Source organism: Emys orbicularis, chromosome 13, assembly GCF_028017835.1.
Source record: "Emys orbicularis isolate rEmyOrb1 chromosome 13, rEmyOrb1.hap1, whole genome shotgun sequence".
Taxonomy (NCBI): domain Eukaryota; kingdom Metazoa; phylum Chordata; order Testudines; family Emydidae; genus Emys; species Emys orbicularis.
In genome coordinates this window covers 19,501,240-19,528,221 of record NC_088695.1, presented here as the reverse complement: position 1 = coordinate 19,528,221, position 26,982 = coordinate 19,501,240, and the positions used below count along the sequence as shown (strand labels likewise).

The following is a 26,982-nucleotide window of genomic DNA, read 5'->3' as shown; positions in this document are numbered from 1 at the left end:
TGAACACGAACATATTCACAAATCACTTTCCCTGTTGTTCATCTAGCTCTAGGCTATAATCAGGGAGAAATAGGCACTGGATGGTACCTAGATCGAGGGATGGGTGATGGGCAGAGTTAGGCAAGGAAGATGGTAGAACAGAATGAGTATTAACCTTCAGTGGAGGAAATATGCATCATCATAGGATATTCTCCAGAGACCCCCTATAGCAAAGAAGTTGGAATAGAAGCATAAGCCAGGGCATGGTGATATAGACAAGAAAGGATGGAGGTGCGAGTGATTCCATGGCTAATGGATTGTAAATAATGAATCTCACACTTCTCGGTGTGAATTTGTAGTGAGATGAGGAAGGGGCTGAGAACATCAAGGAAGGCACAGACGGGAGATCATGGGAGGAACATCAAGCTGGGCAGGTGGTATGCGGGAAGAGGGCTGTATGGAAAGAGGTGACTTGATTACTGGGGAATAAGAACTCAGAGCCCAAGAGGGGCCAGAAAGGGAACTGGGTGCGGTGAGGAGCAGGTCAAGAGAGAGTCAAGGAAACTGATCCAGCACTGCAAGTCAGATGAGCACGTTGGGGACAGGAAACAAGTTGCAGTCATGTTGGATGGGACACCAGCACGGAAGCTGGAGGCACCGAGAAGGGAGGGGAAGTGGGAGGAGCCAGATGTGTGAAGGGAAAGGAGAGGGGAGAGAAGAAGAAGAGGTGGATGGTGTGAATTTTGGAGGAGGAGAAGGAGGAAAGAGCAGGAGAGTAGGAAGCCAACTGCACAGCCCTGGGAGCAGGGAGAGTGAGGGGGGTGGCAAAAGGCAGGGCAGAGGGGGGAAGATATGGAGGTAATGAAGAGGGAGGCAGGTGAGAATTAGGGGGAGCGAGGGGGAACAGAGAGGCTGTGGGGGGCGGTTAGTTTATCAGTGATGAGGCCGGGGCCCCGGACGGAGCAGGCGAGGGGAAGGAAGGGTGGGGGAAGGCACGGGACGGAAAGGACAGGGCCCAGGGCAGATCCAGCGGGTTGTTGGAGAGGGTAGGGATGGAGATGGGTGAGGGGGAGGAAGGGAAAGAGGGTAGAGCGGGGAGGGGGGCGGAGGAGGTGCCCAGCGGGGAGGAGAAGGAGGCAGAGGAGAAGGCGGAGGAGGCCTGCAGGGGGTTGCTGGCGGCAGCAGCAGCGGAGTTCTTGGTGGCGGAGAGCAGCGAGGGCTTGTCGCCGGTGTGGGTGCGCTGGTGCCGGTTAAGGTGGGAGCTGCGGCTGAAGCACTTCCCACACTCAGGGCACTTGTAGGGCTTCTCGCCGGTGTGCACGCGCTGGTGGATGGTGAGTTCCGAGCGCTGGATGAAGCTCTTGCCACACTCAGAGCACTGGTAGGGCTTCTCGCCCAGGTGGATGCGCTGGTGCTTGATGAGGTTGGAGCTGACACTGAAGCACTTCCCGCAGACGTTGCACTTGTAGGGCTTCTCCCCAGTGTGCATGCGCCGGTGCTTGGTCAGGTCCGACTTCTGGATGAAGCCCTTGCCGCAGTCAGGGCACTTGTAGGGCTTCTCGCCCAGGTGGGTGCGCTGGTGCTTGATGAGGTTGGAGCGGACGCTGAAGCTCTTCCCGCAGTCCCCGCACTTGTAGGGCTTCTCGCCGGTGTGCATGCGCCGGTGCTTCACCAGGGCCGAGTTCTGCCCAAAGCTCTTGCCGCACTCAGGGCAGGTGTAGGGCTTCTCGCCCGTCTGCGTGCCCTGGTGCTTGACGTTCTCTGCCCGGTAGGTGAAGCTCTTCCCGCATTCCGTGCATTTGTGGGTCCTCTCCGCCACGGGGGAAGGCCTGGCGCGGGAGCCCCACAGGAAGCTCTTCCCGCAGTCAGTGCACTTGCAGGGACGCTCCCCGCTCAGCACACGGCGCCGCTTGGCGCTGGCCAGGAAGCTCTTCCCGCAGTCAGTGCACTGGCAGGGCTGCTCTGAGCCCAGGTGCACCCGCTGGTGCCGCTCCAGGTGGGAGCTCTGCGAGAAGCTCTTGCCGCAGTCCCCGCAGCGGTAGGGCTTCTCGCCCATGTGGATGCGCCGGTGCCGGTCCAGGTGGGAACTCCAGGCGAAGCTCTTGCCGCAGTCGCCGCACTGGTAGGGCTTGCCAGCCGCGTGGCTCCGCTGGTGCTGCAGCAGGGAGGCGCTCAGCCCAAAGCTCTTGCCACACTCCTCGCACTTGTAGGGCTTGTCGCCCGTGTGGGAACGCCGGTGCTTGGCCAATGTGGCACTCTTATTGAAGCCCTTGCCACATTCGGGGCACTGGTAGGGCTTCTCGGCGGCGGCGGCAGCTCCTCCTGCTCCGCGCTGGGGCTTGGTGCCGTTGGGGCCAACGCAGCGACCGCAGTCAGTGCACTTGCAGGCCTTCTCCCCGCCCAAGTGGGTGCGGCGGTGGCGGTCCAGGTGGGAGCTCCAGCTGAAGCTCTTCCCACATTCGGGGCAGGTGTAGGGCTTCTCGCCGGTGTGGATGCGCCGGTGGCGCTCCAAGTGCGAGTTCCAGTTAAAGCCCTTGCCACACTCATCGCACTTGTAAGGCTTCTCTTCCAGGTGCAGCTTCTGGTGCTTGACCAGGCTGGTGCTGGCACTGAAGCTTTTGCCACAGACGTTGCACTGGCAGGGCTTGACGCCGCCAGTGTGGACCCGCTGGTGCTGGATGAAGGCCGAGCCCACGCTGAAGCTCTTGCCGCAGTCGGCGCACTTGTAGGGCTTCTCGCTGGCGTGGCGGCGCTGGTGGGTGATGAGAGTGGAGCTGAGCCGGAAGCACTTGCCGCACTCGTTGCACTTGTAGGGCTTCTCAGTGCTGCGCAGCCGTGGGCGCTTGTTGAAGCCCGAGCCGAAGCCCAGGCTCTTGCCGCAGTCATGGCACCGGCTGTGCCCCAGCAGGCTCCGCTGGTGGAACTTCTTGAAACCACGGTGAGCGGATTTGCCCTGCCTCTTGCCTGAGGGCTTCCTCGGCTGTCCTTCTACTTTCTGCGGGCCCTCGCTGGCCTTCCCCACATCAGCGCTCTGGGGAGCGCTCCCCTTGGACTTGCCCGGCATCGTCCCTTGGGCATCCACCTTCTCAAGGCCTCCCTGCTGAGCATCCTCCTCCTCATTCTCACTCACCATTCCATCATCTGCTGGAACAACGAGAGAATCCAGTAACTCCCTGGGTCTAGGAAAGGAAACTTTGGAGAAGGGAATTGGAGAGGGTCTGTCACATATTCAAATACCCATCAACACAACGGAAAATATCAGGAGCCGGCTCTGCCAGACTGCTCCCGTCACCCCTTCCCCTCCCTGGCAGCCTCCCTCTTCCCCCCCCAGCTCCCACCCACTGCTTCCCCTCACCTAGCCACCCACCTCACGACATGTAATGAGAAACCTTTTTGAGAAACAGGGGCCAGATTCTCATAGCTTTACTGAGTAGCACTGTATGCTGCGAACAGTCCCATTAACATCTATGAAGTCAAGAGCAGAATGGCCCATTAAATCAGAGAGTCATAGATTCCAAGGCCAGAATGGACCATTTGTGATCATCTAGGTTAACCTCCTGTAGAACACAGGCCAGAGAACTTCCCCAAGATACTTCCTAGAGGAGACCTTTTAGAAAAGCACCCAATCTTGATTAAAAAATTGTCAATGATGGAGAATCCACTGAAATCCTTGGTAAATTGTTCCAATGGCTAATTACTCTGACTGTTAAAAATGTATGCCTTATTTCCAGTTTGAATCTGTCTAGCTTCATCTCCCATCCATTGGATCATGTTAGACCATTCTCTGCTACACTGAAGAGCCTGTTATTAAATATGTTCCCCATGTAGGTACTTGTAGTCTGATGAAGTCACCCCTTAACCTTCTCTTTGTTAAGCTAAATAGATTGAGCTCCTTGAGTCTATCACCAGCAGGCAGGTTTTCTAATCCTTTGATCATTCTTGTGGCTCTTCTCTGAACCCTCTCCAATTTATCAACTTCTTTCTTGAATCGTGGGCACCAGAACTGGACACAATATTCCAGCGGTGTTTGCACCAGTGCCAAATACAGAGATAAAATAACCTCTCTACTCCTACTCAAGATTCCCCTGTTTATGCATCCAAGGATGCATTAGCCCTTTTGGCCACAGCTTCGCACTTGGAACTCATGTTCAGCTGATTACCCACCATGACCCCCAAGTTCTTTTCAAGGTCATTACTTCCCAGGATTGAGTCCCCCATCCTGTAAGCATGCCCTGCATTCTTTGTTCCTAGATGTATACACTTACATTTAGCCATATTATAACACATAGTTTGCTTGCGCATAGATTCATAGATGTTAAGGCCAGAAGGGCCCATTAAATCATCTAGTCTGACCTCCAGTATAATTCCACCCAATTACTGAATCCAATAACAATTTCACTGGGATCGCTCATGGAGTAAGGTACCATTCAATATAAGTGTATCATAATCTAAATTCCTCCCCGTTCCCAAATTCCTGCCACCCAAACTAGCTAGCAGCCCCACTCCTCACCAAAAGCACTGATTAAAGCACATCTGGAGTTTTTATGTCCAGTGATTTTGGATTCACAGGGCTTAACACCAGAAGGGACCGTTGTGATCATCTAGTCTAAACTCTCGTAATACAGGCTGGAGGATTTCACCAAGTGATTGCTATGTCTGGCCTAATCATATATGAGATAAATCAAGGGTAGAAAAATGTTAAAGGACTGAGATCACTTCATTTTCTGAATCAGATTGCCCCAATGATTTACCATTTTTGTCTCAGATTGTCCAGAGATTTTTCTACTTGGGCATAAGATCACTTGTATGAAATTCCAGAAGGATCGGTTTAGTCCAGGTGAAGTTAGAGAGAGGGACTAAAATAAGGCTCATTTTACTGAGGCGAGACTCCCTCCATTGTTAAGTTTGCAACCAATTTGTATTGTAAGTAGGAAATTCCACAGGAAATTGTGAAAATGAAATATGGAACTATTGTGGAATGGAATGGGATGAGGAACAACTTCCAATTTGCTGAAATCCCCCCGTTTTCTGGACAGCTCTGGTGGAGCTGTGTGATTTTACTGGGCACAAACAAACCTTAGCCCCTTTCCAAAATTTTCTAAAGGAGCCATTTTTCATTTTTTTCCTGTCAGAAAGTACTTACGAAATATTTCAGGAATGCACTGCGTGCCAAGGAGAATTAACTTGAATCGTGTGGAAGCACAAGGAATTTTGATTTATGAGAGGGATCAAAATCACCCTTAGCAATGGGACTGTGGTTGCAACCTTTCCTATGAAGAGACTGTCCTCTTTTCCATAGTTAAACACACCCCAACTGAACCAGGGTGAGAACCCCAGCTCCAGAGGTTCTACAAACACAGGCATGTTAAGCATAAAGGAAGAATCCTGCTACATACAGAAATACCTTTGTTTCCTTTGTAAACTTAAACCAGGTGATAGAGGGTAGTATTCTAGCACACAAACACAGACCCTGATCTTGTAAACATGTATGCACTTGCTTAACTTTAAGCACTTGAGTAGCCCCACCACAGAAATAAAGCACAAGGCTAATAGTTTGCAGAGAAACAGCCGTAGCGCTTAATCTCACTCACCAAAGTCAATGGCAAAAACCTCCCCATAATGTTAATGAGAGCAGGACTGAGCCTCTCACTGTTGACAACAGAAACCCTCAATTCTTGAAAGGCAGCATGATGTGGTGCAAAAGGCACAGGACAGGCAGGAAGGGCTCTCCTGGGTTCTAGTCCTAGCTCTGTGACCCGGCGGTGAGTCACTGCACCTCTCTTTCCCCTCCCAACCTTTGTCTGTTGCCAACTCCTGGTCTAAACCTTTCAGAAGTGGTGTGCCAAGTCTTCATTTATTCACTCTAATTTAAGGTTTCGCGTGCCAGTAATACATTTTAACGTTTTTAGAAGGTCTCTTTCTATAAGTCTATAATATACAACTAAACTATTGTTGTATGTAAAGTAAATAAGGTTTTTAAAATGTTTAAGAAGCTTCATTTAAAATTAAATTAAAATGCAGAGCCCCCCGGACCGGTGGCCAGGACCCGGGCAGTGTGAGTGCCACTGAAAATCGGCACACGTGCCATAGGTTGCCTACCCCTGGTTTAGACTGTAGGTGTCTCTCACTATGGAATGTCTCCACGGCAGCTGGAAGTGTGACAGCAGCTCAAGTAGACATACTTTAATCTCTGGCTTTAATCTCACCCACATGGCTAAAAATAACAGTGAAGACACAGCAGCATGGGCTTTACAAGCAATGTACTGGCGTTGCTAATCCACACTGTGGTCTGTGCTGACCTGGCTTTACTACTATTTTTAGCCATGCTAGCTAGGTTAAAGCTAGTGCAGGTATGCTATCTGTACTGCAGTCGCAACTCTGCTTGCAATGTGTGTGTATACAGCACCTGACACAATGTGGCCCTCTTCTCAGTTGGTAAAACAGATTGTGTTCCTATTTTCCACCAGGCATGGAGAACCAGCAGCCCAGAAGTTAATTTAAATGTACCACTAACAGGCTCTGATCTCACAGCAGATTCAGGCATGTCTTATCATAATAGAGAGACAAGGTGGGCGAGGTAATATCTTGTATTGGATCAACTTCTGTTAGTGAAAGAGACAAGCTTTTGAGTTTTCACAGACCTGAAGAAAACCTCTGTGTAGTCCAAGAGCTTGTCTCTCTCCCCAACAGAAGTCGGTCCAGTAAAATATATCACCTCCCCCACCTTGTCTCTCCAATATCCTGGGACCCACACGACTACAACAACACTATTATGATAAACTAAGCTCAACTTCAAAGAAGAGCTAGCAGAGCCGTGTCCCGTTTGAGGCCTGTGGCTGCTGGATTTTATCTGTATGGGGTGAAATCTACCCCCATGCAGAGGAAGAGCACATCATAGCCACGCCACCCTAGGTTTTGGGATGGCCCTCCATCCAGGGGTGCATAGGGCTCTGACAGGGAAAGGAGCAGCAACTGGCACAGCCCCATGGGCTCTGCCAGGGTGGCCCATCTGCACTGTAACAAAGCGGCAGGATGAACTGGTTACAGAAAGAGAGCCAGGTGCCAGCTGAGGCCTCTGGCAATAACGACAGGCTGCAGCTACCATGGTTACCATGTGGCGAGAGCACAAACTGAGCCCGTCACAGAATACTCACAAACCCAGCTGATGGGGGCAGTGCGGACAGAGTGCAAGAGGCAGGATTGTGAAGTGACACAGAGCATGAGGCTCGCCTCCAGCAACAGCCTAACCCAGGGGAATTCTGCCCTGCCCGAGCCCAGCATGTGTAGAGCAGGTAACAGGAATAGAGAAAGAAGGGCAACAGGAAGGCTGGCATTGTAATCATAGCCTAGCCTTCAGGAGATCTAGATTCAAGTGCCAGCTCTGTCACGGACTTGCTCACTGCCCCTGGGCAAGGCCCTTCATCTCTCTGGCCCTCAGCTCCCCACCAATAATGATACCCCTTTTGTGGGTCTTCACTGAGACTGTAAGACCTTTAGGATAGAAACTGTGTCTCTGCAGTGACCAGCACAAAGAAGCTCTGATATTGGATGGGATGTCTAGGCAATAATGGCCTATAAATAGTTTTTAACAGTGGCAGTTTGTAGCCTAAACCACAAAGCAATAGTGAAAGTCCAGATATGTGCAGGCCTTAGAAAGCTAGATGGAGCCATAAAAGGAGAAAGGTTTGTTGCCCTGCCATGGGTAAGATCCTGTAAATGAAGTCCCACGCTATCTTCCCAGTGCATCTTAACAAAGGCTATGTCTATACTACAGACTTCCGCTGGCATTGCTATGACGGTCAGGGGCGTGAAGAGGTGTGATCCCTGACCAGCAGGGCTGTGCTGGCAGAAGTATATCGTGTGGACACAGCTACACAAGCAAAAGCGCGGTTTTACTGGTATTACTTGTTTTCGCTCATGGGGGTGGACAGCACATATCTTAGCCAGGATAGCTGGGTCCACATTAGGAGCACTTTGCAAATATAGTACATCCATATTCCTACACTGGTAACGCGCATCTAGTATAGACATAGCCAAAGGGTTAACAAAGTCAGCGCAAAGGTAGAAATAGAGTTATAAGAAGAATTCAGAGACAGGACTGCCTTCTGTAATCACACTGGACTCAGATGGACAAAGAACGTGGAATCTCCTCTGGAGCAGGAAGTCTGGGCAGATGGGTTAACGCATTTCATTGTAGCGACGATACAGAAAGGCAAAGAGCCAAGGAGAGTGAATACTTGCAAAACAGCAAATCAGAACCTATCTGCAAACAAAGGGGAGATGACAGCTTGCAAAACAATCTTCAGCCAGATCCTCAGCTGGTGTAAATTGGCAAAGCGCCACTGACTTCAAATTAAAGTTTGGCTTCAGCAGAGCTAAAGCGATGTGCACCAGCTGGGGTGCTGGCAGAGCTAAGCCATCATTTGCAGACATATTTTCCAGTGAGGGAGTTTGTTCAGGTCTATTAGAAACTGCAGACTATGTGGGACGCTGAAGCGCACCAACCAAGACACGTTACTATGCTAGCTTATTTTCAGAGCTATTCCAGCTTTGTTCACCTTTGCGCAAGGAAGACACAGTGTTTCAGTGAATTAAAAATTGCAAGAGAGAATTTCAGAGCAGAATATGTTAGTTGAATGGAAATGTATTTATCTCAAAAGAAAAACACTTTATTTAGCAGAGTGTTTCTCAACCTTGCTGATACCAGGGACTGGCTTGCTGCCTTCCTAAACTGTGTCAGGGAGATCTCAGGGACTGGCGCCTGTCCACGGACCAGTCGCTGAAAAACACTGATTTCACACACAGGTGAAGCTGCAGAATGACTTGCTCTGCCTAGCACATGTGAAAATCTCATCTATTAAAAAGGAAAAACAAACAAACAAAAAAATACCCGACTTACCCCAAAGTATCTAAGAATGTCAGAAAAATGGTGTGTTTCACTGTATTTGATGAGAAATAGCAAGTCAAAGACTGGATTGCAGTGTGTTTGCACAAAGGGAACAGAGAGATGGCTGCATGCTCAACCTTTACATGGGCAATTCCTGACTTTCGAGTACTTAGCACAACACCATTAAAGTGATCCATGAAAACAGCCCCAAGAGGGCTCATGTTTATGGTGTCTGTGATTTCTCAGCTGAAATCTGTTGAGCTAAAGTTATTAAAAATGAGTTCAAGGCCACATGGTGCCCAGTGCTGCACATATACATAGTAAGAGACTTGGCCCACCGAGCTCACTGCTGCAATGCACAAGACAAAGGGGGAGAGGGGAAAGAGTCATAGAGAGGGAAGAGATTTGCTCAAAGTCACCCCAAAGGTCAGTGGCGGAGCCCAGATTAAACTTAATTCTTCTGTGTGCTCTAACCATTAGACCATGCTAGTCATATTATGTATTTTTTCTTAATGCTTAGCTGGATAAAGTGAGCCTGCAGTCTGAAAACCAAGCTGTTTTTTCCATTGCCTTACACCTCACCAACAACAATGTATGTGCAATCAGAATTTAATTCACAAGGCTGTTGATCATGGGTGAGCTAGAGCTAGGTTGGCTCAGGGCTAGCAGGAATAAAGAACAATAGCACCGTACAAGGCCTCAGTCCTGTAGTGAGGTCCATGCAGGGGTAAAAAGCAGTAAGAACTTATCTACGTGAAGTCAGCAGCTCTGGCTGACGCACACAAGGAGCAGGGCTGTTGAGGAAGGTGGTCACTTTTCAGACTAGGGCCCCATTCTAGTGTAGTATGAATGCTGTTGGGGTTGCATCTGCTGAGGTTGCATCTGGATGGATTCATCAGTAACTTCCTGGCTTCTGCTCAGTGCAATGCAGTTCTAACCTGGCATAACCAGCACCTTTGTTTCTGGCTGATTTGTGTCACCAGAATAGCCCAAAGCAACGAGAGCCTGCTAGTGAATCCCAGCCCTACATTTACAGATAATTACAGGTCAATTGCAAAGGAAAAATAATTACCTAGCAACCTTTGCATATTAGTCTGTGTGTGGTTAAAGATTTATTTAAAAACACTTTTCTTCTGCCTTTCCTTGTTCTTTGCAGTTTGCGTTTTTGACACGTGCTTTGCCCTCTGCAGCTCAGCAAGCCTCATATGGGCCCCAATTCTGCCTCAGATCCATGCTGCTGGATCCTTTTACCTGTGCCCCTGTTCACCCGTTTGCAGGATCAGGGTCTTGGAGTGAGACTAGTGCGACAGAAAGGTGTCTTGGTGAGCTGTGACCTGAGCTCCTGCTAGTGCATCCATTCCCTCCCCCCCGCATTCCTTGTGCTGCTGGCCCTCTGTGGAGTGGGGAATTTCACCTGCCGTACCCCCCAGCACTCCACCTCGCCTCTCCCCCCTCCCCAAAGTAGCGAGGGTCTCAGCCAGAGGGGTGGGGGCAGAGTCCAGGATAGCAAAGCACTGCAATCTCTGACTGCCTCACCCACAGCGACTTACCAGAGACCAATCCTCTCCTCCTGTGCGACTCGGCAAACGCGGTTATCCGGGGCCAGCTGATCGCAATCTCCTCCGCTAGGCGAAACATGGATTGGACACGAGTTAGTTGTGTGGCAGGGTAGGCGCGGGTGCCATCTGGAAAGCAGCCACCCTCTCCCCTCCAGCCCCCAGTATCAACAAAACACCTCAGTCTCTCCCGGTGTCTGTCTGGGGCACAACGGTGTAGTCTCCCGAGAACCCAAATGCTTTGGTTTCACAACAGTCGTTGGGCTCAAGGTTGGGGTAACTGGGTGAAACTGAATGGCCTGGGTTATGCAGGAAGGCAGACTGGATGGTCTAACGGCTGCTTCTGGCCTTATGCTCTATGAACACATACCCAACATTCCTCAGCAAAACCAACTTTTGAGCCAGTGCACAGAAGTTGGCAAATCAGAACCACAGCTCCACAAAGGGCCAAACTGAACCACCTGCACCCGCCTGGGATCTTCCAAGCAACCTGACAGTCGGGAGCCCAAATCCCATTCAATATCAATGGGATATGGCCCCATGAGCCTAAGAGCCCTTCAATGCCAACAGGTCAAGGAGGTTACAAGAATATCCTGCATCTTGGCAGCGGGTTAGACTAGATGACCCTTGCGGTCCCTTCTAGCCCTATGGGTCTATTATTCTAATATCCTGATACATACATTCTGGTTCACCGAAGAACGTCATGTAGGATCTCAAATGAAAGCCACAATCACTCTGGTCATTAATATCATTGTGAAATGTGCGTACAGACTCTATGTATAGACTTATGGATGTGTCAAGAAAATATGTTCCTAGAACCTGTATCAAGGGTGGGTCGACAAACAGGTTTCTGCCAGACCAAGGATGGATATTCACCCCTGTATCCCTCGTTCACGCGTAAATCCATTGTGTTGGCTTGCAACGCTTGAAGTGCCATTTACAAACAAAGTCAACAGGAGACAAGACCAGAAAATGAACTCCAGGGGGTTGTCCTGTCTATGGGGCAGACAATGAATTTTGGGGAACATAAGAGGAAGGCGAGAAGACACACTCCTTAATCCTGCACGTAGAAAGTTAACGGGCAGCACATTTACTTTCATAAAAACAGGATGCCAACTGGACTTGGTTGGAAACCCTGCAGAAGGCTTTGGGTGAGATAAGACTGCTCTGGACAGGAGGTTAGCCTCTTAAGTTTAGTCTCTAGAAAGTGCCTATAGATTTTGTTTTATATGTAACCCTTCTGTTTCCGTTATACTGACTCACTATCTCTTGAATCTTGGTCTTTGATAAAAAATGTACTGTTGTTTTCATTATAAATATATCTCAGTACACAGTGTTATCCAAGGAGCTGATCCTGAGTTGAATCGTTCAAGCTGGTCCTTTGGGGACAGTCAACCTAGGATTTCTGTGAGGGGACAAGGGGCTGGACACTGCAGGGGGATGCATCAAAGGGACTTGGGGACGGGGGTACACTGATTGTTACCCTGCCAGGTGAAGTAAGGGCTGGCACAGCCCGGAGGAGATTGTTTGGGTGGCTAACAGGTGGGGGGATGTCAGGGAGCTGACACCCAGCTGAGCACCAGCAAGTCTCCCTCTCGCTGGAGGCAGGCCATCAGGGGCAGATTTTAAAAGGTATTTAGATGCCTAAACCCATTTAAAAATCGGGCCTTAGCCTCCTTAGAAAATCGCAGCCCTTGAGTAATAGCCTTGTTTCCCTGGCTTTGGCAGGCGAGATTGTAACTTTAGGCCTAGCCCTGACCAGAGTGTCATGCCAGCCCAGGGACTGCACCTCAGACACACCCTTCTGAGTCACAATTCCTCCCCTGTTTGCTCCTGGAGGGGGGAGTAATTTACAGCTAGCCTAGAGCAGCAATCAATTACTACCCCACCCCATGCTGGCTCAGCGAGCAGCCAGGTGATGGAGCCAAGGCTACGCCCATCGCCTGCTTGAGAGAGGGAATCAATAGGCAGGTAGCCCATCAATTCCTCTGAGCCCACAGAGCAGTGCGAGGGGGTCTGTCATTCCTTTGCACAGGCGTCATCTAATCCATTGGGCCTGCTAGTGGAGAATGCCCTCGTCCCGCCCACACTTGTGCACATGTTTAACTATGCATTAGACACATGAGAAACATTAAGCACATAGGCCTGGTCTACACCTACAAAATTAGATCAAGATTGCTCAAGGCTGGGAAAAATGTTGTGCTCTGTGCAACATCGCTAGGTCAACCTAACCCTTGGTGTAGATGCAGCTGGGTTGACCTAGCCACTGCCTTGCGGGGAGGAGGATTAGCTACAGCAACAGGAGAACTCCCTTCTGATCCCTTCTGATCATCTTGTCTGACCTCCTGCATAACACAGGCAGGGGACCCTCCCCCAAAAGTTCCCACCAGAGCAGATGACTTCTGGTGGAGCAAGTCGGTGTAAGGGTAGGGTGACCAGATGTCCCGATTTTATAGGGACAGTCCCAATTTTGGGGTCTTTTTCTTATATAGGCTCCTATTACTCCCCACCCCCTGTCCCGATTTTTCACATTTGCTGTCTGGTCACCCTAAGTTAAAGCAGTACAACACCCCTTAGTGTGGACACAGTATTATGGGGCTAAAGGTGCATATTACTGGTACAGTTTATTCACGTACAGGAAGGGGAATAAGCTATCCTGGTATAAGGCACCTTTATAGCCACATAACTGCGTAAACACTACTATAATCATATTAGTAAATAAATACCGCCCCTGAGTGAAGCAGCCAAAGCAGGGCTACAATTGGGGAAGGGGATAAAATGTGGCTCAGCACCCCCTGGACCCAGAACTGTGCAGAGGGACCCCCCCACACACGGACAAACTCTGGGGGCCATAGGACTCAGGTGGTGCCTCCCCTCCCCCCTGCCATGTGGCCTTTAGGGAAAACTGCAGAGGAGCCAGCCAGAGACTCTAGTCACAGCAGTGACCTTTGGACATTCAGGGAACTGACTGCAGCTTTGACTGAACTTCCTCTGCCCTGTGCCGAGACTCTGATCCAAACACTTCCCCCACCCGCATCTTCACTGTCTCTTCACCTGCTTCACTCCACACCTGCCCTGTCCCCCCTCTTCCCTACCCCTTCCCTTCCATGTCCCCTCTCCCTTCCCTTTTCTTTCCATCTAGCTGATCCCCTCCTAACTAACCACCTCCCCGCACCCCTCCCGGAACAAAAAATACCCCTTGGCACTAACATGTCATTTGCTCCCATCCCATTGCTCACTCTGCTGGTGTGTTCTACCCCTTCCCTCACCCTGGGTCTGTCTGGTCTATTTCAACTGTTCGCTCTTCGTGGCATGGATTATCAGCTTCTCTGTTTGTACCGCACCTAGCACAATAGGGCCCCGTTCTTGGCTGGTCCTTAGGCCCTACCACAATAAACATGATGATGAGGAGGATTATTAATGATAACAACATAGTTCTATCAGTACAAAAACCATATCGGCCTGACTGTTTGCAGGATTGGGGCTTGAGGTGCTGGTCTTTGTACATCTAGGAGATGGAAATGGGCCCTAAGCAATTCTGGAATGCAAACAGCAGCTGGGTGGACAAAACTTTGGCTCAGATTCTCCAGAAAAGAACAGCAAACCAAACCAAACTAAAAACAATGACAAATATTCAATCCATATAGGCCGTGATTTAAAATATATAAAAAAATAATAATACAGCTAGCCAGAGATATAAAATAAATAACTGAAAAAAATACAAAGTGGCCTGGGGATTAGGAAAAGGCAAATGATTAAAAAAAAATCAATAAGCAGAAAATCTATCTATCTATCTATATATACACACACACATACAGAAAGAGAGAGAGAGAGAGAGGGGCAGGAGTTTAAATGAAGAAAAATAGAAAAGTTTTTAAAATTACAAAATTAATGGAAAAATGGTTTAATAAAAATATAAAAAAAAATAGAAATGGAGTGCTTTTGTTTAGTTTTTTTTTTAAACATAAAGATAAAATAAAGAATAAAAACACATGAACTGGTAGGAGCAACTTGTTCATTTCACTATGCCCTGCTCCAGCAGAGAATCATAGGACTGGAAGGGATCTCGAGAGGTCATCTAGTCCAGTTCCCTGCACTAATGGCAGTTCTAAGTATTATCTAAACCATTCCTGACAGGTGTTTGTCTAACCTGCTCTTAAAAATCTCCAATGATGGAGATTCCACAACCTCCCTAGGCAATTTATTCCGGTGCTTAACCACTCTGACAGTTAGGAAGTTTTCCCGAATATCCAACCTAAACCTCCCTTGCTGCAATTTAAGCCCATTGCTTCTTGTCCTATCCTCAGTGGTTAAGAAGAACAATTTTTCTCCCTCCTCCTTGTAACAATCTTTTATGTACCTGAAAACCTATGTCCCCCCTCTGTCTTCTCTTTTCCAGATTAAACAAACCCAATTTTTTCCAATCTTCCCTCATAGGTCATGTTTTCTAGACCTTTAATCATTTTTGTAGTTCTTCTCTGGACTTTCTCCAATTTGTCCACATCTTTCCTGAAATGTGGCGCCCAGAACTGGACACAATACTTCAGTTGAGGCCTAATCAGCGTGGAGTAGAGCGGAAGAGTTACTTCTCGTGTCTTGCTTACAATACTCCTGATAATACATCTCAGAATGATGGGTTTGCTTTTTTTGCAACAGTGTTACACGGTTGACTCATATTTAGCTTATGGTCCACTATTATCCCCAGATCTCTTTCCGCAGTACTCCTTCCTAGGCAGTCATTTACCATTTTGTATGTGTGCAACTAACTGTTCCTTCCTAAATGGAGTACTTTGCATTTGTCCTTATTGAATTTCATCCTATTTATTTCAGACCATTTGTCCAGATCATTTTGAATTTTAAATCCTATCCTCCAAAGCACTTGCAACCCCTCCCAGCTTGGTATCATTTGCAAACTTTATAAGTGTACTCTCTATGACATTATCTAAATCTTTGATGAAGATATTGAACAGAACCGGACCCAGAACTGATCCCTGCAGGACCCCACTTGTTATACCCTTTCAGCATGTGAACCACTGATAACTACTCTCTGGGAACGGTTCTCCAACCAGTTTTGCACCCACCGTATAGTAGCTCCATCTAGGCTGCATTTCCCTAGTTTGAATATGAGAAGGTCATGCGAGACTTAAAGTATTAATATTAGTTGTGAGCATTATGGTGGCACATAAAGGCCCCAGAGCTACATTGTGCTGGGCACTGCACAGACACACAGTGACCGAGATCAGGGCTGTAGAACTGATAAATGAAATTGTTCATAAGTAAAGTTTTATGAATGAAACAACATTCATTTATAAAACCGGTTACCCCAATAACTGGTTAATTGACAATTAAGATGTTGTTAAGAGCCATAGCTGTTCAGCCAGTTGCCCTTGTAAGTTTCACTATCAATCCAATTCCTGCTTAAATCACTGAAACTTGCACTGTTTCAGTATTGTAACTTCTGTTCACTGTTTGCCATTCATTATACTTGTCTACATTGTAACTTTTGCTCACTTCTGTTCACTGTTTGCCATTCATTACACTTGTCTATATTGTAACTTCTGTTCACTGTTTGCCACATTGTAATTCAAACTCCATTTTAAAATGCTTACTCCATTTTGTAAAAGCTTGCTGCAGCCTTCATTTTTGCAAAAACCCTGCTGTAATCTTATTAGTTTAGCTTAGATGTGTAAATGAGGTATGTATGGATGATGAAATCAACCTCCAGCACCAGACTGTCCTGATGAAATAGAGTTCAAGCACCAAAGGCTGAAGATGCAGACAACAGCCCTAACAAAGTAAGAAGAGTCCACCCTAAAAAGAAAAGAACAGAGGTACAATAGAAGCAGGGCCGGCTCTAGGTTTTTTGCTGCCCCAAGCAAAAAAATTTTTGGCTGCCCCCCACCCCAGCCCTGGGCTCTCTCTCTCCCCCCCCCCAACTGCACCCTCCTTCCGCCGCAGCCCTGGGTCACTTGTAACTCGCTCCCAGGGCGGGTCATTCAGCAGAAATTTTGGATGTGCACAGAACATAGACAGGATTGGTTCCCATATGGTTACAGAACTGCAGTGAAATGGAACAATTTTCAGCTTGTGTGATTGGAGGATATCTGGATGCATATTATAAGACTGTCCTACATAAATGAGGAAAAGTTGAGGTGCCTTTATTATTCTTTTGTTCCATTCTTTGTTTCTATGGGGAATTTGCCAATGCAATATCACGGTCTTCCTTTTAAACAAATAAAACTAAAACTAAAACTAAAAAAAAAAAAAAAAAAAGCAATGGCTGTTGAAAATAGCAATTTCAGTCCTAATAACCACTGGGAAGCATTTCTTGCTCAATTTATTCTACTTTTTCTACAGCAAGTTACAGTGGATCAGTATATTTGATTTGGGAGAAATGAAGTAACAGCTGCCCAAATTGAGCTTGAGCACTCCTGAATTTTGAGGGTGTTCAAATCTGGAAAAGAAAAGTCAATTTCTGCTTCCATGGCTCAGAAGTGTAAATCCTCCTGTGTGCCTGGTACTGTATCTAAAGCTGCCCAGTCTAGTAGAGCCTCCCCTCCCTTACTTTTCATTTTAAATTCTAGTGGGATCCACGTATCTCCCTTGCTAGGCTTCAGATAGAGAGGGGCACTGTCCATTTAGTCCACCCAATTCTTTCTTTGGGGGAGAGCCCAGGGCTGGGGCGGCAGGAGGTGCGGGTGGGGGCCAGAGCTGGGGCGGCAGGGGGTGCGGGTGCGGGGGGGGGGGAAGAGCCCAGAGTTGGGGCAGCAGGGGGTGCGGGTGGGGGCCAGAACTGGGGCGGCAGGAGGTGGGGGGGAAGGGAGAGCCCAGGGCTGGGGCGGCAGGAGGTGCGGGTGGGGGCCAGAGCTGGGGCAGCAGGGGGTGCGGGTGGGGGCCAGAACTGGGGCGGCAGGAGGTGGGGGGGAAGGGAGAGCCCAGGGCTGGGGCGGCAGGAGGTGCGGGTGGGGGCCAGAGCTGGGGCAGCAGGGGGTGCGGGTGGGGGAAGAGCCCAGAGCTGGGGTGGCAGGGGGTGCGGGTGGGGGCCAGAGCTGGGGCGGCAGAGGGTGCGGGGGGGGGGGGGGGAAGAGAGCCCAGGGCTGGGGCGGCAGGAGATGCGGGTGCGGGGGGTGGGGGGAGAGCCCAGGGCTGGGGCGGCAGGAGATGCGGGTGCGGGGGGTGGAGGGAGAGCCCAGGGCTGGGGCAGCAGGGGAGTGCAGGTGGGGGCCAGAGATGGGGCGGCAGGGGTGTGAGTGGGGGAGAGTCCAGGACTGGGGCAACATAGGGGTGAGGGGGGAGCCCAGGGCTGGGGTGGGGGGGCAGCAAAAAACCTAGAGCTGGCTCTGTCCCTACCATTCACAGCAAGCTGCAGGTTTCAGTTCCATACTCCTTCCCCCTCCCTTTCCTGTTGTTAACGGCTGAGGGAATGCTGGGAAATGTAGTTCTTTCCCTGCTCCAGGGCTGGCTCTATAGGCAGGGAGCTAACGAAGGAACTACAGCTCCCAGGGCTCCCTGTTGGTTCTCAGCTCCCATGCTGGATTCTTGCGTCCCTGCAAATATGCCGCCCCAAGCAACTGCTTGCTTTGCTGGTGCCTAGAGCCGGCCCTGAATAGAAGGAAGAGCAAAGCCAGGTCCCAGGCTGAAAGTCATGTCTGCAATTGACAGGTGATCAATCACACCGAACCCAGAGGCAGTGTGACACAGCAAGACCTATAGACTCTGGATTCAAACTAAAGCCTACAAAAAGGATGGGTGAGATGGAAGACTTGGAAGGGTAACATTCTGCTGCCAACATGGGAGGGCAGACCCAGCCCTTCCTTGTGCCTGGCTTTCCTGACCAGTTAGCCACCACAAGCTACGAACCCAAGCTGCGAAATCAAGCCACGGACTCAAGCTATGTTCAGGACTGGTAACTACAGCTGCTACAGAACATCGTGTGTGTGTATATATAAGTATTAAGGTATTAGCTAGTGGTTATAGATCAAATTGTTATCATAATAAATGTGGCATCTTTGCCTTGCCCCCTGAAACGATCCTGTGAAGTTTTGGCTGCATAACAGGGCTCCATTGTGCCGGGCGCTGCACAGACACAAAGTGACCGAGATCAGGGCCCTCCTGTGCCGGGCACTGCACACACACGGTGACCGAGCTTGTTGGGGCAGGGACTGTCTCCCACTGTGTCTGTGCAGTGCCCAGCACAACAGGGCCCTGATCTCAGTCACCATGTGTGTGCAGCGCCCAGCACAACAGGGCCCCGATCTCAGTCACCATGTCTGTGCAGCGCCCGGCGCAACAGGGCCCCGATCTCGGTCACCGTGTGTCTGTGCAGCGCCCGGCACGACGGGGCCCCGATCTCGGTCACCGTGTGTCTGTGCAGCGCCCGGCACGACGGGGCCCCGATCTCGGTCACCGTGTGTCTGTGCAGCGCCCGGCACGACGGGGCCCCGATCTCGGTCACCGTGTGTCTGTGCAGCGCCCGGCACGACGGGGCCCCGATCTCGGTCACCGTGTGTCTGTGCAGCGCCCGGCACGACGGGGCCCCGATCTCGGTCACCGTGTGTCTGTGCAGCGCCCGGCACGACGGGGCCCCGATCTCGGTCACCGTGTGTCTGTGCAGCGCCCGGCACGACGGGGCCCCGATCTCGGTCACCGTGAGTCTGTGCAGCGCCCGGCACAACGGGGCCCCGATCTCGGTCACCATGAGTCTGTGCAGCGCCCGGCGCAACAGGGCCCCGATCTCGGTCACCGTGTGTCTGTGCAGCGCCCGGCACGATGGGCCCCTGGGGCCATTATATGCCACCATAATGCTCACAACTAATATTAATAACAGCCTGACACCATGTGGTGTCTTTATACTTGAGGAAAAAAGATGGTTACTCACCATGTAACTGTTGTTCTTCGAGATGTGTTGTTCACGTCCATTCCAATCAGGTGGGTGTGAGCCACGTGCATGGTCGTCGGAAACTTCTTCCCTCAGCAGCTCCCATCAGGTTGGCCAGGGAGCCCCCTGGAGTGGCGCCCTCATGGCACTCAATACATGACCCTGCTGACCCGATCCCCCTTCGGTTCCTTCTTGCCAGCTACTCCAACAGAGGGGAAGGAGGGTGGGTATTGGAATGGACGTGAACAACACATCTCGAAGAACAACAGTTACAAGAAGGTGAGTAACTGTCTTTTCTTCTTCAAGTGATTGTTCACGTCGATTCCAAACAGGGGACTCTCAAGCTCTCCCACGGGAGTGGGATCAGAGTTAAGGAATCACTGACTGGAGCACCGCTCTGACGAGAGCTGTGTCATCTCTAGCATGCAGGGTGATGGCATAGTGGGTGGCAAACGTATGCACCGAGGACCAGGTCGCTGCTCTGCAGATCTCCTGGATGGGCACCTGGGCCAGGAAAGCGGTGGGTGAGGCCTGAGCTCTTTTCGAGTGGGCTGTAATGGCTAGGACCTTGGCGAGGTCATAACAGGTATGGATGCAGTCCGTAATCCAGGAAGAAATGCGTTCTGAGGAGACTAGAAGCCCCTTCATACGGTCTGCCACCGCTACAAACAGCTGGTTCAACTTCCTGAAAGGCTTTGTGCGCTCAATGTAGAATGCTAGCGCTCTCCGCACATCTAGTGAGTGAAACCTCAGCTCCTCTGCATTGGCATGTAGCTTGGGATAGAAAACTGGTAGAAAAATATCCTGGCTGATGTGGAATTGGGACACCACCTTGGGCAGGAAGGCTGGGTGCGGCCTGAGCTGTACCTTGTCCTTGTGGAAGACTGTGTAGGGGGGGTCAGAGGTTAGTGCTTTTAACTCCGACACCCTCCTGGCCGATGTAATGGCAACCAGAAAGGCAACCTTCCATGAGAGATACAGAAGGGAACATGTAGCCAATGGCTCAAATGGGGCTCCCGTTAGTCTAGCTAGGACCAGGTTGAGGTCCCAAGTCGCTACGGGTGAGTGGGACTGTGGATATAGACGTTCTATTCCCTTAAGGAAACGGCCCACTACAGGGTTGCGAAGACTGAACGCCCCAACGCTCCAGGTGGAATGCTAAGATGGCTGTGAGGTGTACCTGGCTGGGATGATTTAGTTGGAAATTGGTCCTGCTTTGAGCAGGGGGTTGGATTAGATGACCTCCTGAGGTCCCTTCCAACCCTGATATTCTATGATTCTATGATCCGGCCAGGCCTACTCGCTTCAGGTGCAGTAGATAGTCCAGGATGAATGGTATAGATGCCTGAAGTGGGGATACGCGACTGTGATCACACCAGCACGAGAACCTTTTCCATTTGGCCAGGTAAGTGGCACTTCCCTCACCGATTCCGTGCATTGGAGCTCCATTGGGTTTAACCATGAAGCTTCCAGGCCATGAGATGGAGGGACTGGAGGTCCGGGTGAAGCAGGCAGCCATGGTCCTGTGTAATCAGATAGGGGAGGAGCGTCAGCGCGATCGGGGTGTCCACTGACCGCTCCAGAAGCATGGTGTACCAATTTTGGCATGGCCACGCAGGAGCCAGCAGAATTACCTCTGCCTTGTCCCTGCGGATCTTGAGGAGAACCTTGTGGATGAGTGGTATCGGAGGGAAGGCATACAGTAGATGGTTCCCCCACTATATCATGAACGCGTCCGAGATAGAGCCCAGACTGTGCTTTAGGAAGGAGCAAAACGTTGGACACTTCCTGTTGCTCCTGGTGGCGAACAGGTCTACCTGGGGAAACTCCCACCTTTGGAAGATGGAATGTATGACATCCAGATGGATGGACCACTCATGACTGCTGAACGACCTGCGGAGGTGGTCCGCAAGTTCGTTCCACGTTCCCAGGAGATAGGACGCCTCCAGGTGAATGAAGTGGGCTATACAAAACTCTCACAGGTGGAGGGCCTCCCAACAGAGAGGGGAGGAATGGGCTCTACCTTGCTTGTTTATGTAAAACATGGCGGTGGTGTTGTCAGTCAGCACCGCCACACACTGTCCTTGCAATATGGTATGGAAGGTCTGGCAGGCTAGTCTCACCATTCTGAGTTCCTTTATACTGATGTGAAGTGGGATCTCGGACTGCGAACATCTGCCCTGAGTCTGTAGGTCTCCTAAGTGTGCCCCCCACCCCAGGTCTGACACATCCATTACTACGGTCATGGATGGTTGAGGGCTGCTGAATGGGACTCCTTCACAGACCATGCGAGGGTCCAACCACCAGCCTACTGGAATCTGGGCTCTGGTAGAATGGCTCTTGCCTGAACCGAGTCCAGCAACACCCCCAATGAATTCTATTTGTTGGGTGGGTAACAACGTCGACTTGTCCAGATTGAGGAGAAGACCCAGGCTCTGGAAGGTCTCTCTGACCAACCGTACCTGGGACTCCAACTGCTCCCTGGAGCGCCCCCACAGCAGCCAGTCGTCAAGGTAGGGATATACCTGCACCTGCCTCTTGCGGAGAAAAGCCACGACCACGGACATGAATCATAGAATATCAGGGTTGGAAGGGACCTCAGGAGGTCATCTAGTCCAACCCCCTGCTCAAAGCAGGACCAATCCCCAACTAAATCATCCCAGCCAGGGCTTTGTCAAGCCTGACCTTAAAAACCTCTAAGAAAGGAGATTCCACCACCTCTGTAGGTAACCCATTCAAGTGCTTCACCACCCTCCTAGTGAAAACGTTTTTCCTAATAGCCAACCTAAACCTCCCCAACTGCAACTTGAGACCATTACTCCTTGTTCTGTCATCAGGTACCACTGAGAACAGTCTAGATCCATCCTCTTTGGAACCCCCTTTCAGGTTGTTGAAAGCAGCTATCAAATCCCCCCTCATTCTTCTCTTCTGCAGACTAAATAATCCCAGTTCCCTCAGCCTCTCCTCATAAGTCATGTGCTCCAGCCCCCTAATCATTTTTGTTGCCCTCCGCTGGACTCTTTCCAATTTTTCCACATCCTTCTTGTAGTGTGGGGCCCAAAACTGGACACAGTACTCCAGATGAGGCCTCACCAATGTCGAATAGAGGAGAACGATCACGTCCCTCGATCTGCTGGCAATGCCCCTATTTATACAGCCCAAAATGCCGTTAGCCTTCTTGGCAACAAGGGCACACTATTGACTCATATCCAGCTTCTCATCCACTGTAACCTCTAGGTCCTTTTCTGCAGAACTGCTTCCTAGCCATTCGGTCCCTAGTCTGTAACAGTGCATGGGATTCTTCCGTCCTAAGTGCAGGACTCTGCACTTGTCCTTGTTGAACCTCATCAGGTTTCTTTTGGCCCAATCCTCTAATTTGTCTAGGTCCCTCTGTATCCTATCCCTACCCTCCAGCATATCTACCACTCCTCCCAGTTTAGTGTCATCTGCAAACTTGCTGAGAGTGCAGTCCACGCCATCCTCCAGATCATTAATGAAGATATTGAACAAAACCGGCCCCAGGACCGACCCCTGGGGCACTCCACTTGAAACCGGCTGCCTGCTAGACATGGAGCCGTTGATCACTACCCGTTGAGCCCGACGATCTAGCCAGCTTTTTATCCACCTTATAGTTCATTCATCCAGCCCATACTTCTTTAACTTGCTGGCAAGAATACTGTGGCAGTCCGTATCAAAAGCTTTGCTAAAGTCAAGGATTAACACATCCACTGCTTTCCCCTTATCCATAGAGTCAGTTATCTCCTCATAGAAGGCAATTAGGTTAATCAGGCATGACTTGCCCTTGGTGAATCCATGCTGACTGTTCCTGATCACTTTCAGAATTGATTCCCTGAGGACCTGCTCCATGATTTTTCCAGGGACTGAGGTGAGGCTGACTGGCCTGTAGTTCCCCGGATCCTCCTCCTTCCCTTTTTTAAAGATGGGCACTATATTAGCCTTTTTCCAGTCATCCGGGACCTCCCCCAATCGCCATGAGTTTTCAAAGATAAAATGGGACATGCACTTGGTGAACACCCGGGGGGCTGTTGATAACCCGAATGGGAGCACTGTGAAGTGATAATGTATGCAGTTGACAACGAACATCAGGAAACATCTGTGGGCTGGCCAAATGGCTATATGAAAGTACGCGTCTTTCATGTCAAGGGCAGTGTACCAGTCCCCTGGATCCAGGGAGGGAATAATTGCGCTCAGGGCCTCATCATTGCAGGTTTGCCTCTAGATGGCGCTTGTCTGGGTGGTGCCAAAGGCTTCTCTCTAACAGCAAGGGGCTGCGGTGCAGTACTTTCTATAAGCTCTTTTGCAGCCTCGAAAGTATCTGGGGTGGAGGCGGGTTCCAACTCCTCCACCAAGCACTGCCCCGCCGGAGAGTCACTAAGTGCCGGGCTCAACGGTGCCAACTGGGGCGCTGGAGTCGACAGCACAAGGTCTTGCTGCTTGGAAGTTGAGTCCTTCCTCTGAGGCAGCAAATTCTCTCCGGATGGTCTCGCTCTCTGAGGAGAATGCCCTCTGTCCACCTTCTTATGGCGCTTGTGGGGCACCGGGGATGTTGACTGGTGCTGGGGCGCTGCTCTGCGCTGTGGTGTCGGGAATCTCCGGTACCGAGGATCTCTAGCACCAGAGTCCTTCCTGTACTGATCTGCGGACTGACGCAGGGGCGCTCCGCGCCAAGCTCAGGCCGGGACTTGGCAGTCGGGTGCTGCTGCACCGAGTGCAGCTTCCATTAATAGCTGCTTCAAACGGAAGTCGCGTTCTGTCCTAGTCCTGGGCTTGAAAGCCTTACAGATCTTACAGCACTCGGACTGATGCGCCTCCCCTAGACACCTCAGGCACGAGTCGTGAGGGTTGCTATTGGACATAGGCTTCTTGCATACACCGCAAGATTTAAATCCTTGGACTTGAGGCATGCCCTGAAACCCAAGGCGGGGTGAGGGGAGAACGACCCACTCACTAAGACTATCTTAACTACCAAACAATAAACTAACCACAAAACAAAACACTGTATAGGACTAAGTATAGCTAAAGGAACACTTGCAAGCAAGCGAAACGCAGTTCCAATGCCGCTACAGATGGTAAGAAGGAACTGAAGGGGGGGTCAGGTCGGCAAGGTCATATTGAGCGCCACGAGGGCCCACTCCAGGGGGCTCCCTGGCCGACCCAACGGGAGCTGCTGAGGGGAAAAGTTTCTGATGACTGTGCACGTGGCGCGCGCACACCTGATTGGAATCGACGTGAACAATCACTCAAAGAAGAACAATCCTATTTCACTCTGCTCCTCAGAGCCTGCTCCTGGTTCTTTCCGACACAATCCGGACTTATGGTGACAAACCTGGCTTCAAAATGAACAGGCCACATTCAGCCCTGGTCTAGCTCCATGCAAGCCGGTGGAGGGGCTGGCTCTGGGGCACTGAGTGGGAGAGTCTATGCAAACAAGGTAATATCATATTTGCATAAATGATAAACATGCATCAACTCATTTGCATAAACACCCTCCTCTTCCAAAAATCCCCCACCCCCATACACACAATACCTACATCTCTGCCTCCCTCCCTCCTCCTCCTCAACTTCCCTCATCCTCACTCCCTGTTCTCTCTGGCTACCCACCATAGCTCCCCCACCATTTCTGGCTGGCCCCCAGAATTCCCCCATGGATTGGTTCCCATCTCCCTTCTATCCCGCTGCCCCGGAGACCTCTCCATGGTTTGGAGCCCTATAGCTTCCCTTCTGCACTGTAACCATGGAGACAGGGCCTAGCGCACTCCTCACCCATCCTCTGCCCCCAATGGGAGTAAGAGAGAGAAGTGGGACCCTGGGGAGAGAGGCTTTGTCTCTCATGGGGGCAGAGAGGAGGGGGTTAAGGGCATGGAGAGAGAGAGAGAGCTTGGGTGTAAGGGGAAAATGGCAAGAGTCTCACAGAACCTGGATGTGGGGGTCTAAAGGGAAAGCAGAGTCATACACAACCTCTAGCCATCCAGGTCCCACAGCTACCTAAGGTACTTATGCGGCCCCATCACCATAGTATCTGGGCTCCTCACAATCCTCAGCCCCACCGCACTCCTGGGAAGCAAGGCCCTGCCACTGTCTCTGTGTTTCAGAGGGGGAGACAAGGCCTAGAGAGGCTAAGGGATGTGGCTGTCACATAGGAAGTCTGGGGCAAAGTGGGGAATTGAACCCAGGGTTTCCCAAGACTTACGTTAGCGCTGTAACCACAGCCGCAGTCATCCTCTATCACGCCAGCTCTCCCTTGGTCCATCTGTCCCTCCCCATGCACACTTTCCCCTCTCTCCGTTGGTCTTTATACCCTGTTCCTCCATAGTGCCTTTATACCCCTCCAGCTGCTTTGCTTCTTCATTGATTCAGAGATGTTAAGCCAGAAGGGACCATCTAGTCTGAACATCTGTACAACACAGGCCAGAGTTTCATCCAGTGATTCCTGTATCGAGCCCCCCACTCCCAGCCAAACCTAATCAGTTTCCTTCAATGGTAAATGATTTTGTGTGGGCTGGGGGAAAGGGAAGAAAACACCCCATATGAATCATGCTGCTCCAGCTGAGGGCTGCGGTCATGTGCATTTGGCCAATTCACTAACAAGTCAGATCAAGTTATTGCTTATTGTATTAGACTTTGTTATTATTATGTCTGCAGGGCCCACACTGTGATAGGAACTTTAGAAACAAGTAGGGGAAAAGCCCCAGCCCTAGGGATCTTACAATCCAAGGATAGACACAACACATAGGAGACAACACATTAATAAGGTCACGGGCTGGGGAAGGAGTATGAAAAAGGTATATTCTGAACCTTCATAAAGGTATTAGTCGATTTAGACACTGTTAAGTACAATGGCCAAAGATTTCAAACTTGGATGCCTAAAGTAGCTTGGGATTTTTCAAAACAGCCAAAAGGATTTCGGCATGTAAATGTCATTGAAGTCCAAGCTTGATGCAATTTTTTGACCAAAACATTTTTCAGTAAAACAAGCATGTTTGGGTCAACTGAAACATTTCACAAATTCATGTCAAATTCCCCACATTCTTTCAGTCAGGAAAAAAATAACCAGAAAAAAAAATTCAAAAAATTTAAATTTTTCTATGCAAAATTATTTATCTTTTAGAAATTTCCTTAAATTTTAGAAAAATTAAGAACTTGAGAAAATGCTCAAAATCTAAACAAACCATTTCATTTCAGGTCAAACAAAACATTGTATTGGATCTGAAATAAAATTTGTTTCGATTTTTTTGGAACTGACTGTGAACCAAAAAGTCAGTTATTTGCACAGCTCTGATTGTAATACTAATACTAATTAAACGGTGCAAATTCTTTGCCAGGTTCACTCACTTTTAGGTTGTATCCCTGTCCCCTTTGTCTGCTTGTGTCGTTTAATTGTAAGTTCGTCAGGGCTGGAATTTTCTCTGTCTGTTTGTACAGCACCCAACACAATAGGGCTCTGATCCCAATGGAGACCTCTGAGCGCTACCATAACATAAATATTAATTGGGCCTTTTTAGAAATCTAGCCATCAGCAGCATAAGATCTAAGCACCGCTTAAGTGGCGCTTTGCAGATGGGTGAGTTTTCATAGGCAGATGCACACTCACCATTGAAGGAATGGCATTCTCCAAGGACCAAAATACAACCATGGGACATTGTACGACAGGGTTATGAAAG

The 26,982-nt window shown here is 50.0% G+C and overlaps 1 protein-coding gene across 1 annotated transcript; it reads right to left on the bottom strand.

The window, feature by feature from the left end:
* Nucleotides 1-904: 904 nt before the first annotated feature.
* Nucleotides 905-3,112, bottom strand: LOC135887563 (zinc finger protein 883-like). The gene is made up of 2 exons (XM_065415290.1): nt 2,369-3,112; nt 905-2,275 (listed from the first exon to the last, which is right to left on the bottom strand). The coding sequence occupies exons 1-2, from the start codon at nt 3,110-3,112 to the stop codon at nt 905-907; spliced, it is 2,115 nt and encodes a 704-aa protein (XP_065271362.1).
* Nucleotides 3,113-26,982: the final 23,870 nt, after the last annotated feature.

Bases quoted from the DNA above. Each gene is read 5' to 3' on its own strand.
- LOC135887563 (XM_065415290.1), bottom strand. From the start codon at position 3,112: ATGGTGAGTGAGAATGAGGAGGAGGATGCTCAGCAGGGAGGCCTTGAG. The intron at 2,276-2,368 runs GCCTGCAAGTGC...GCCGCCGAGAAG, and splicing joins CCCACTTGGGCGGGGAGAAG to CCCTACCAGTGCCCCGAATG.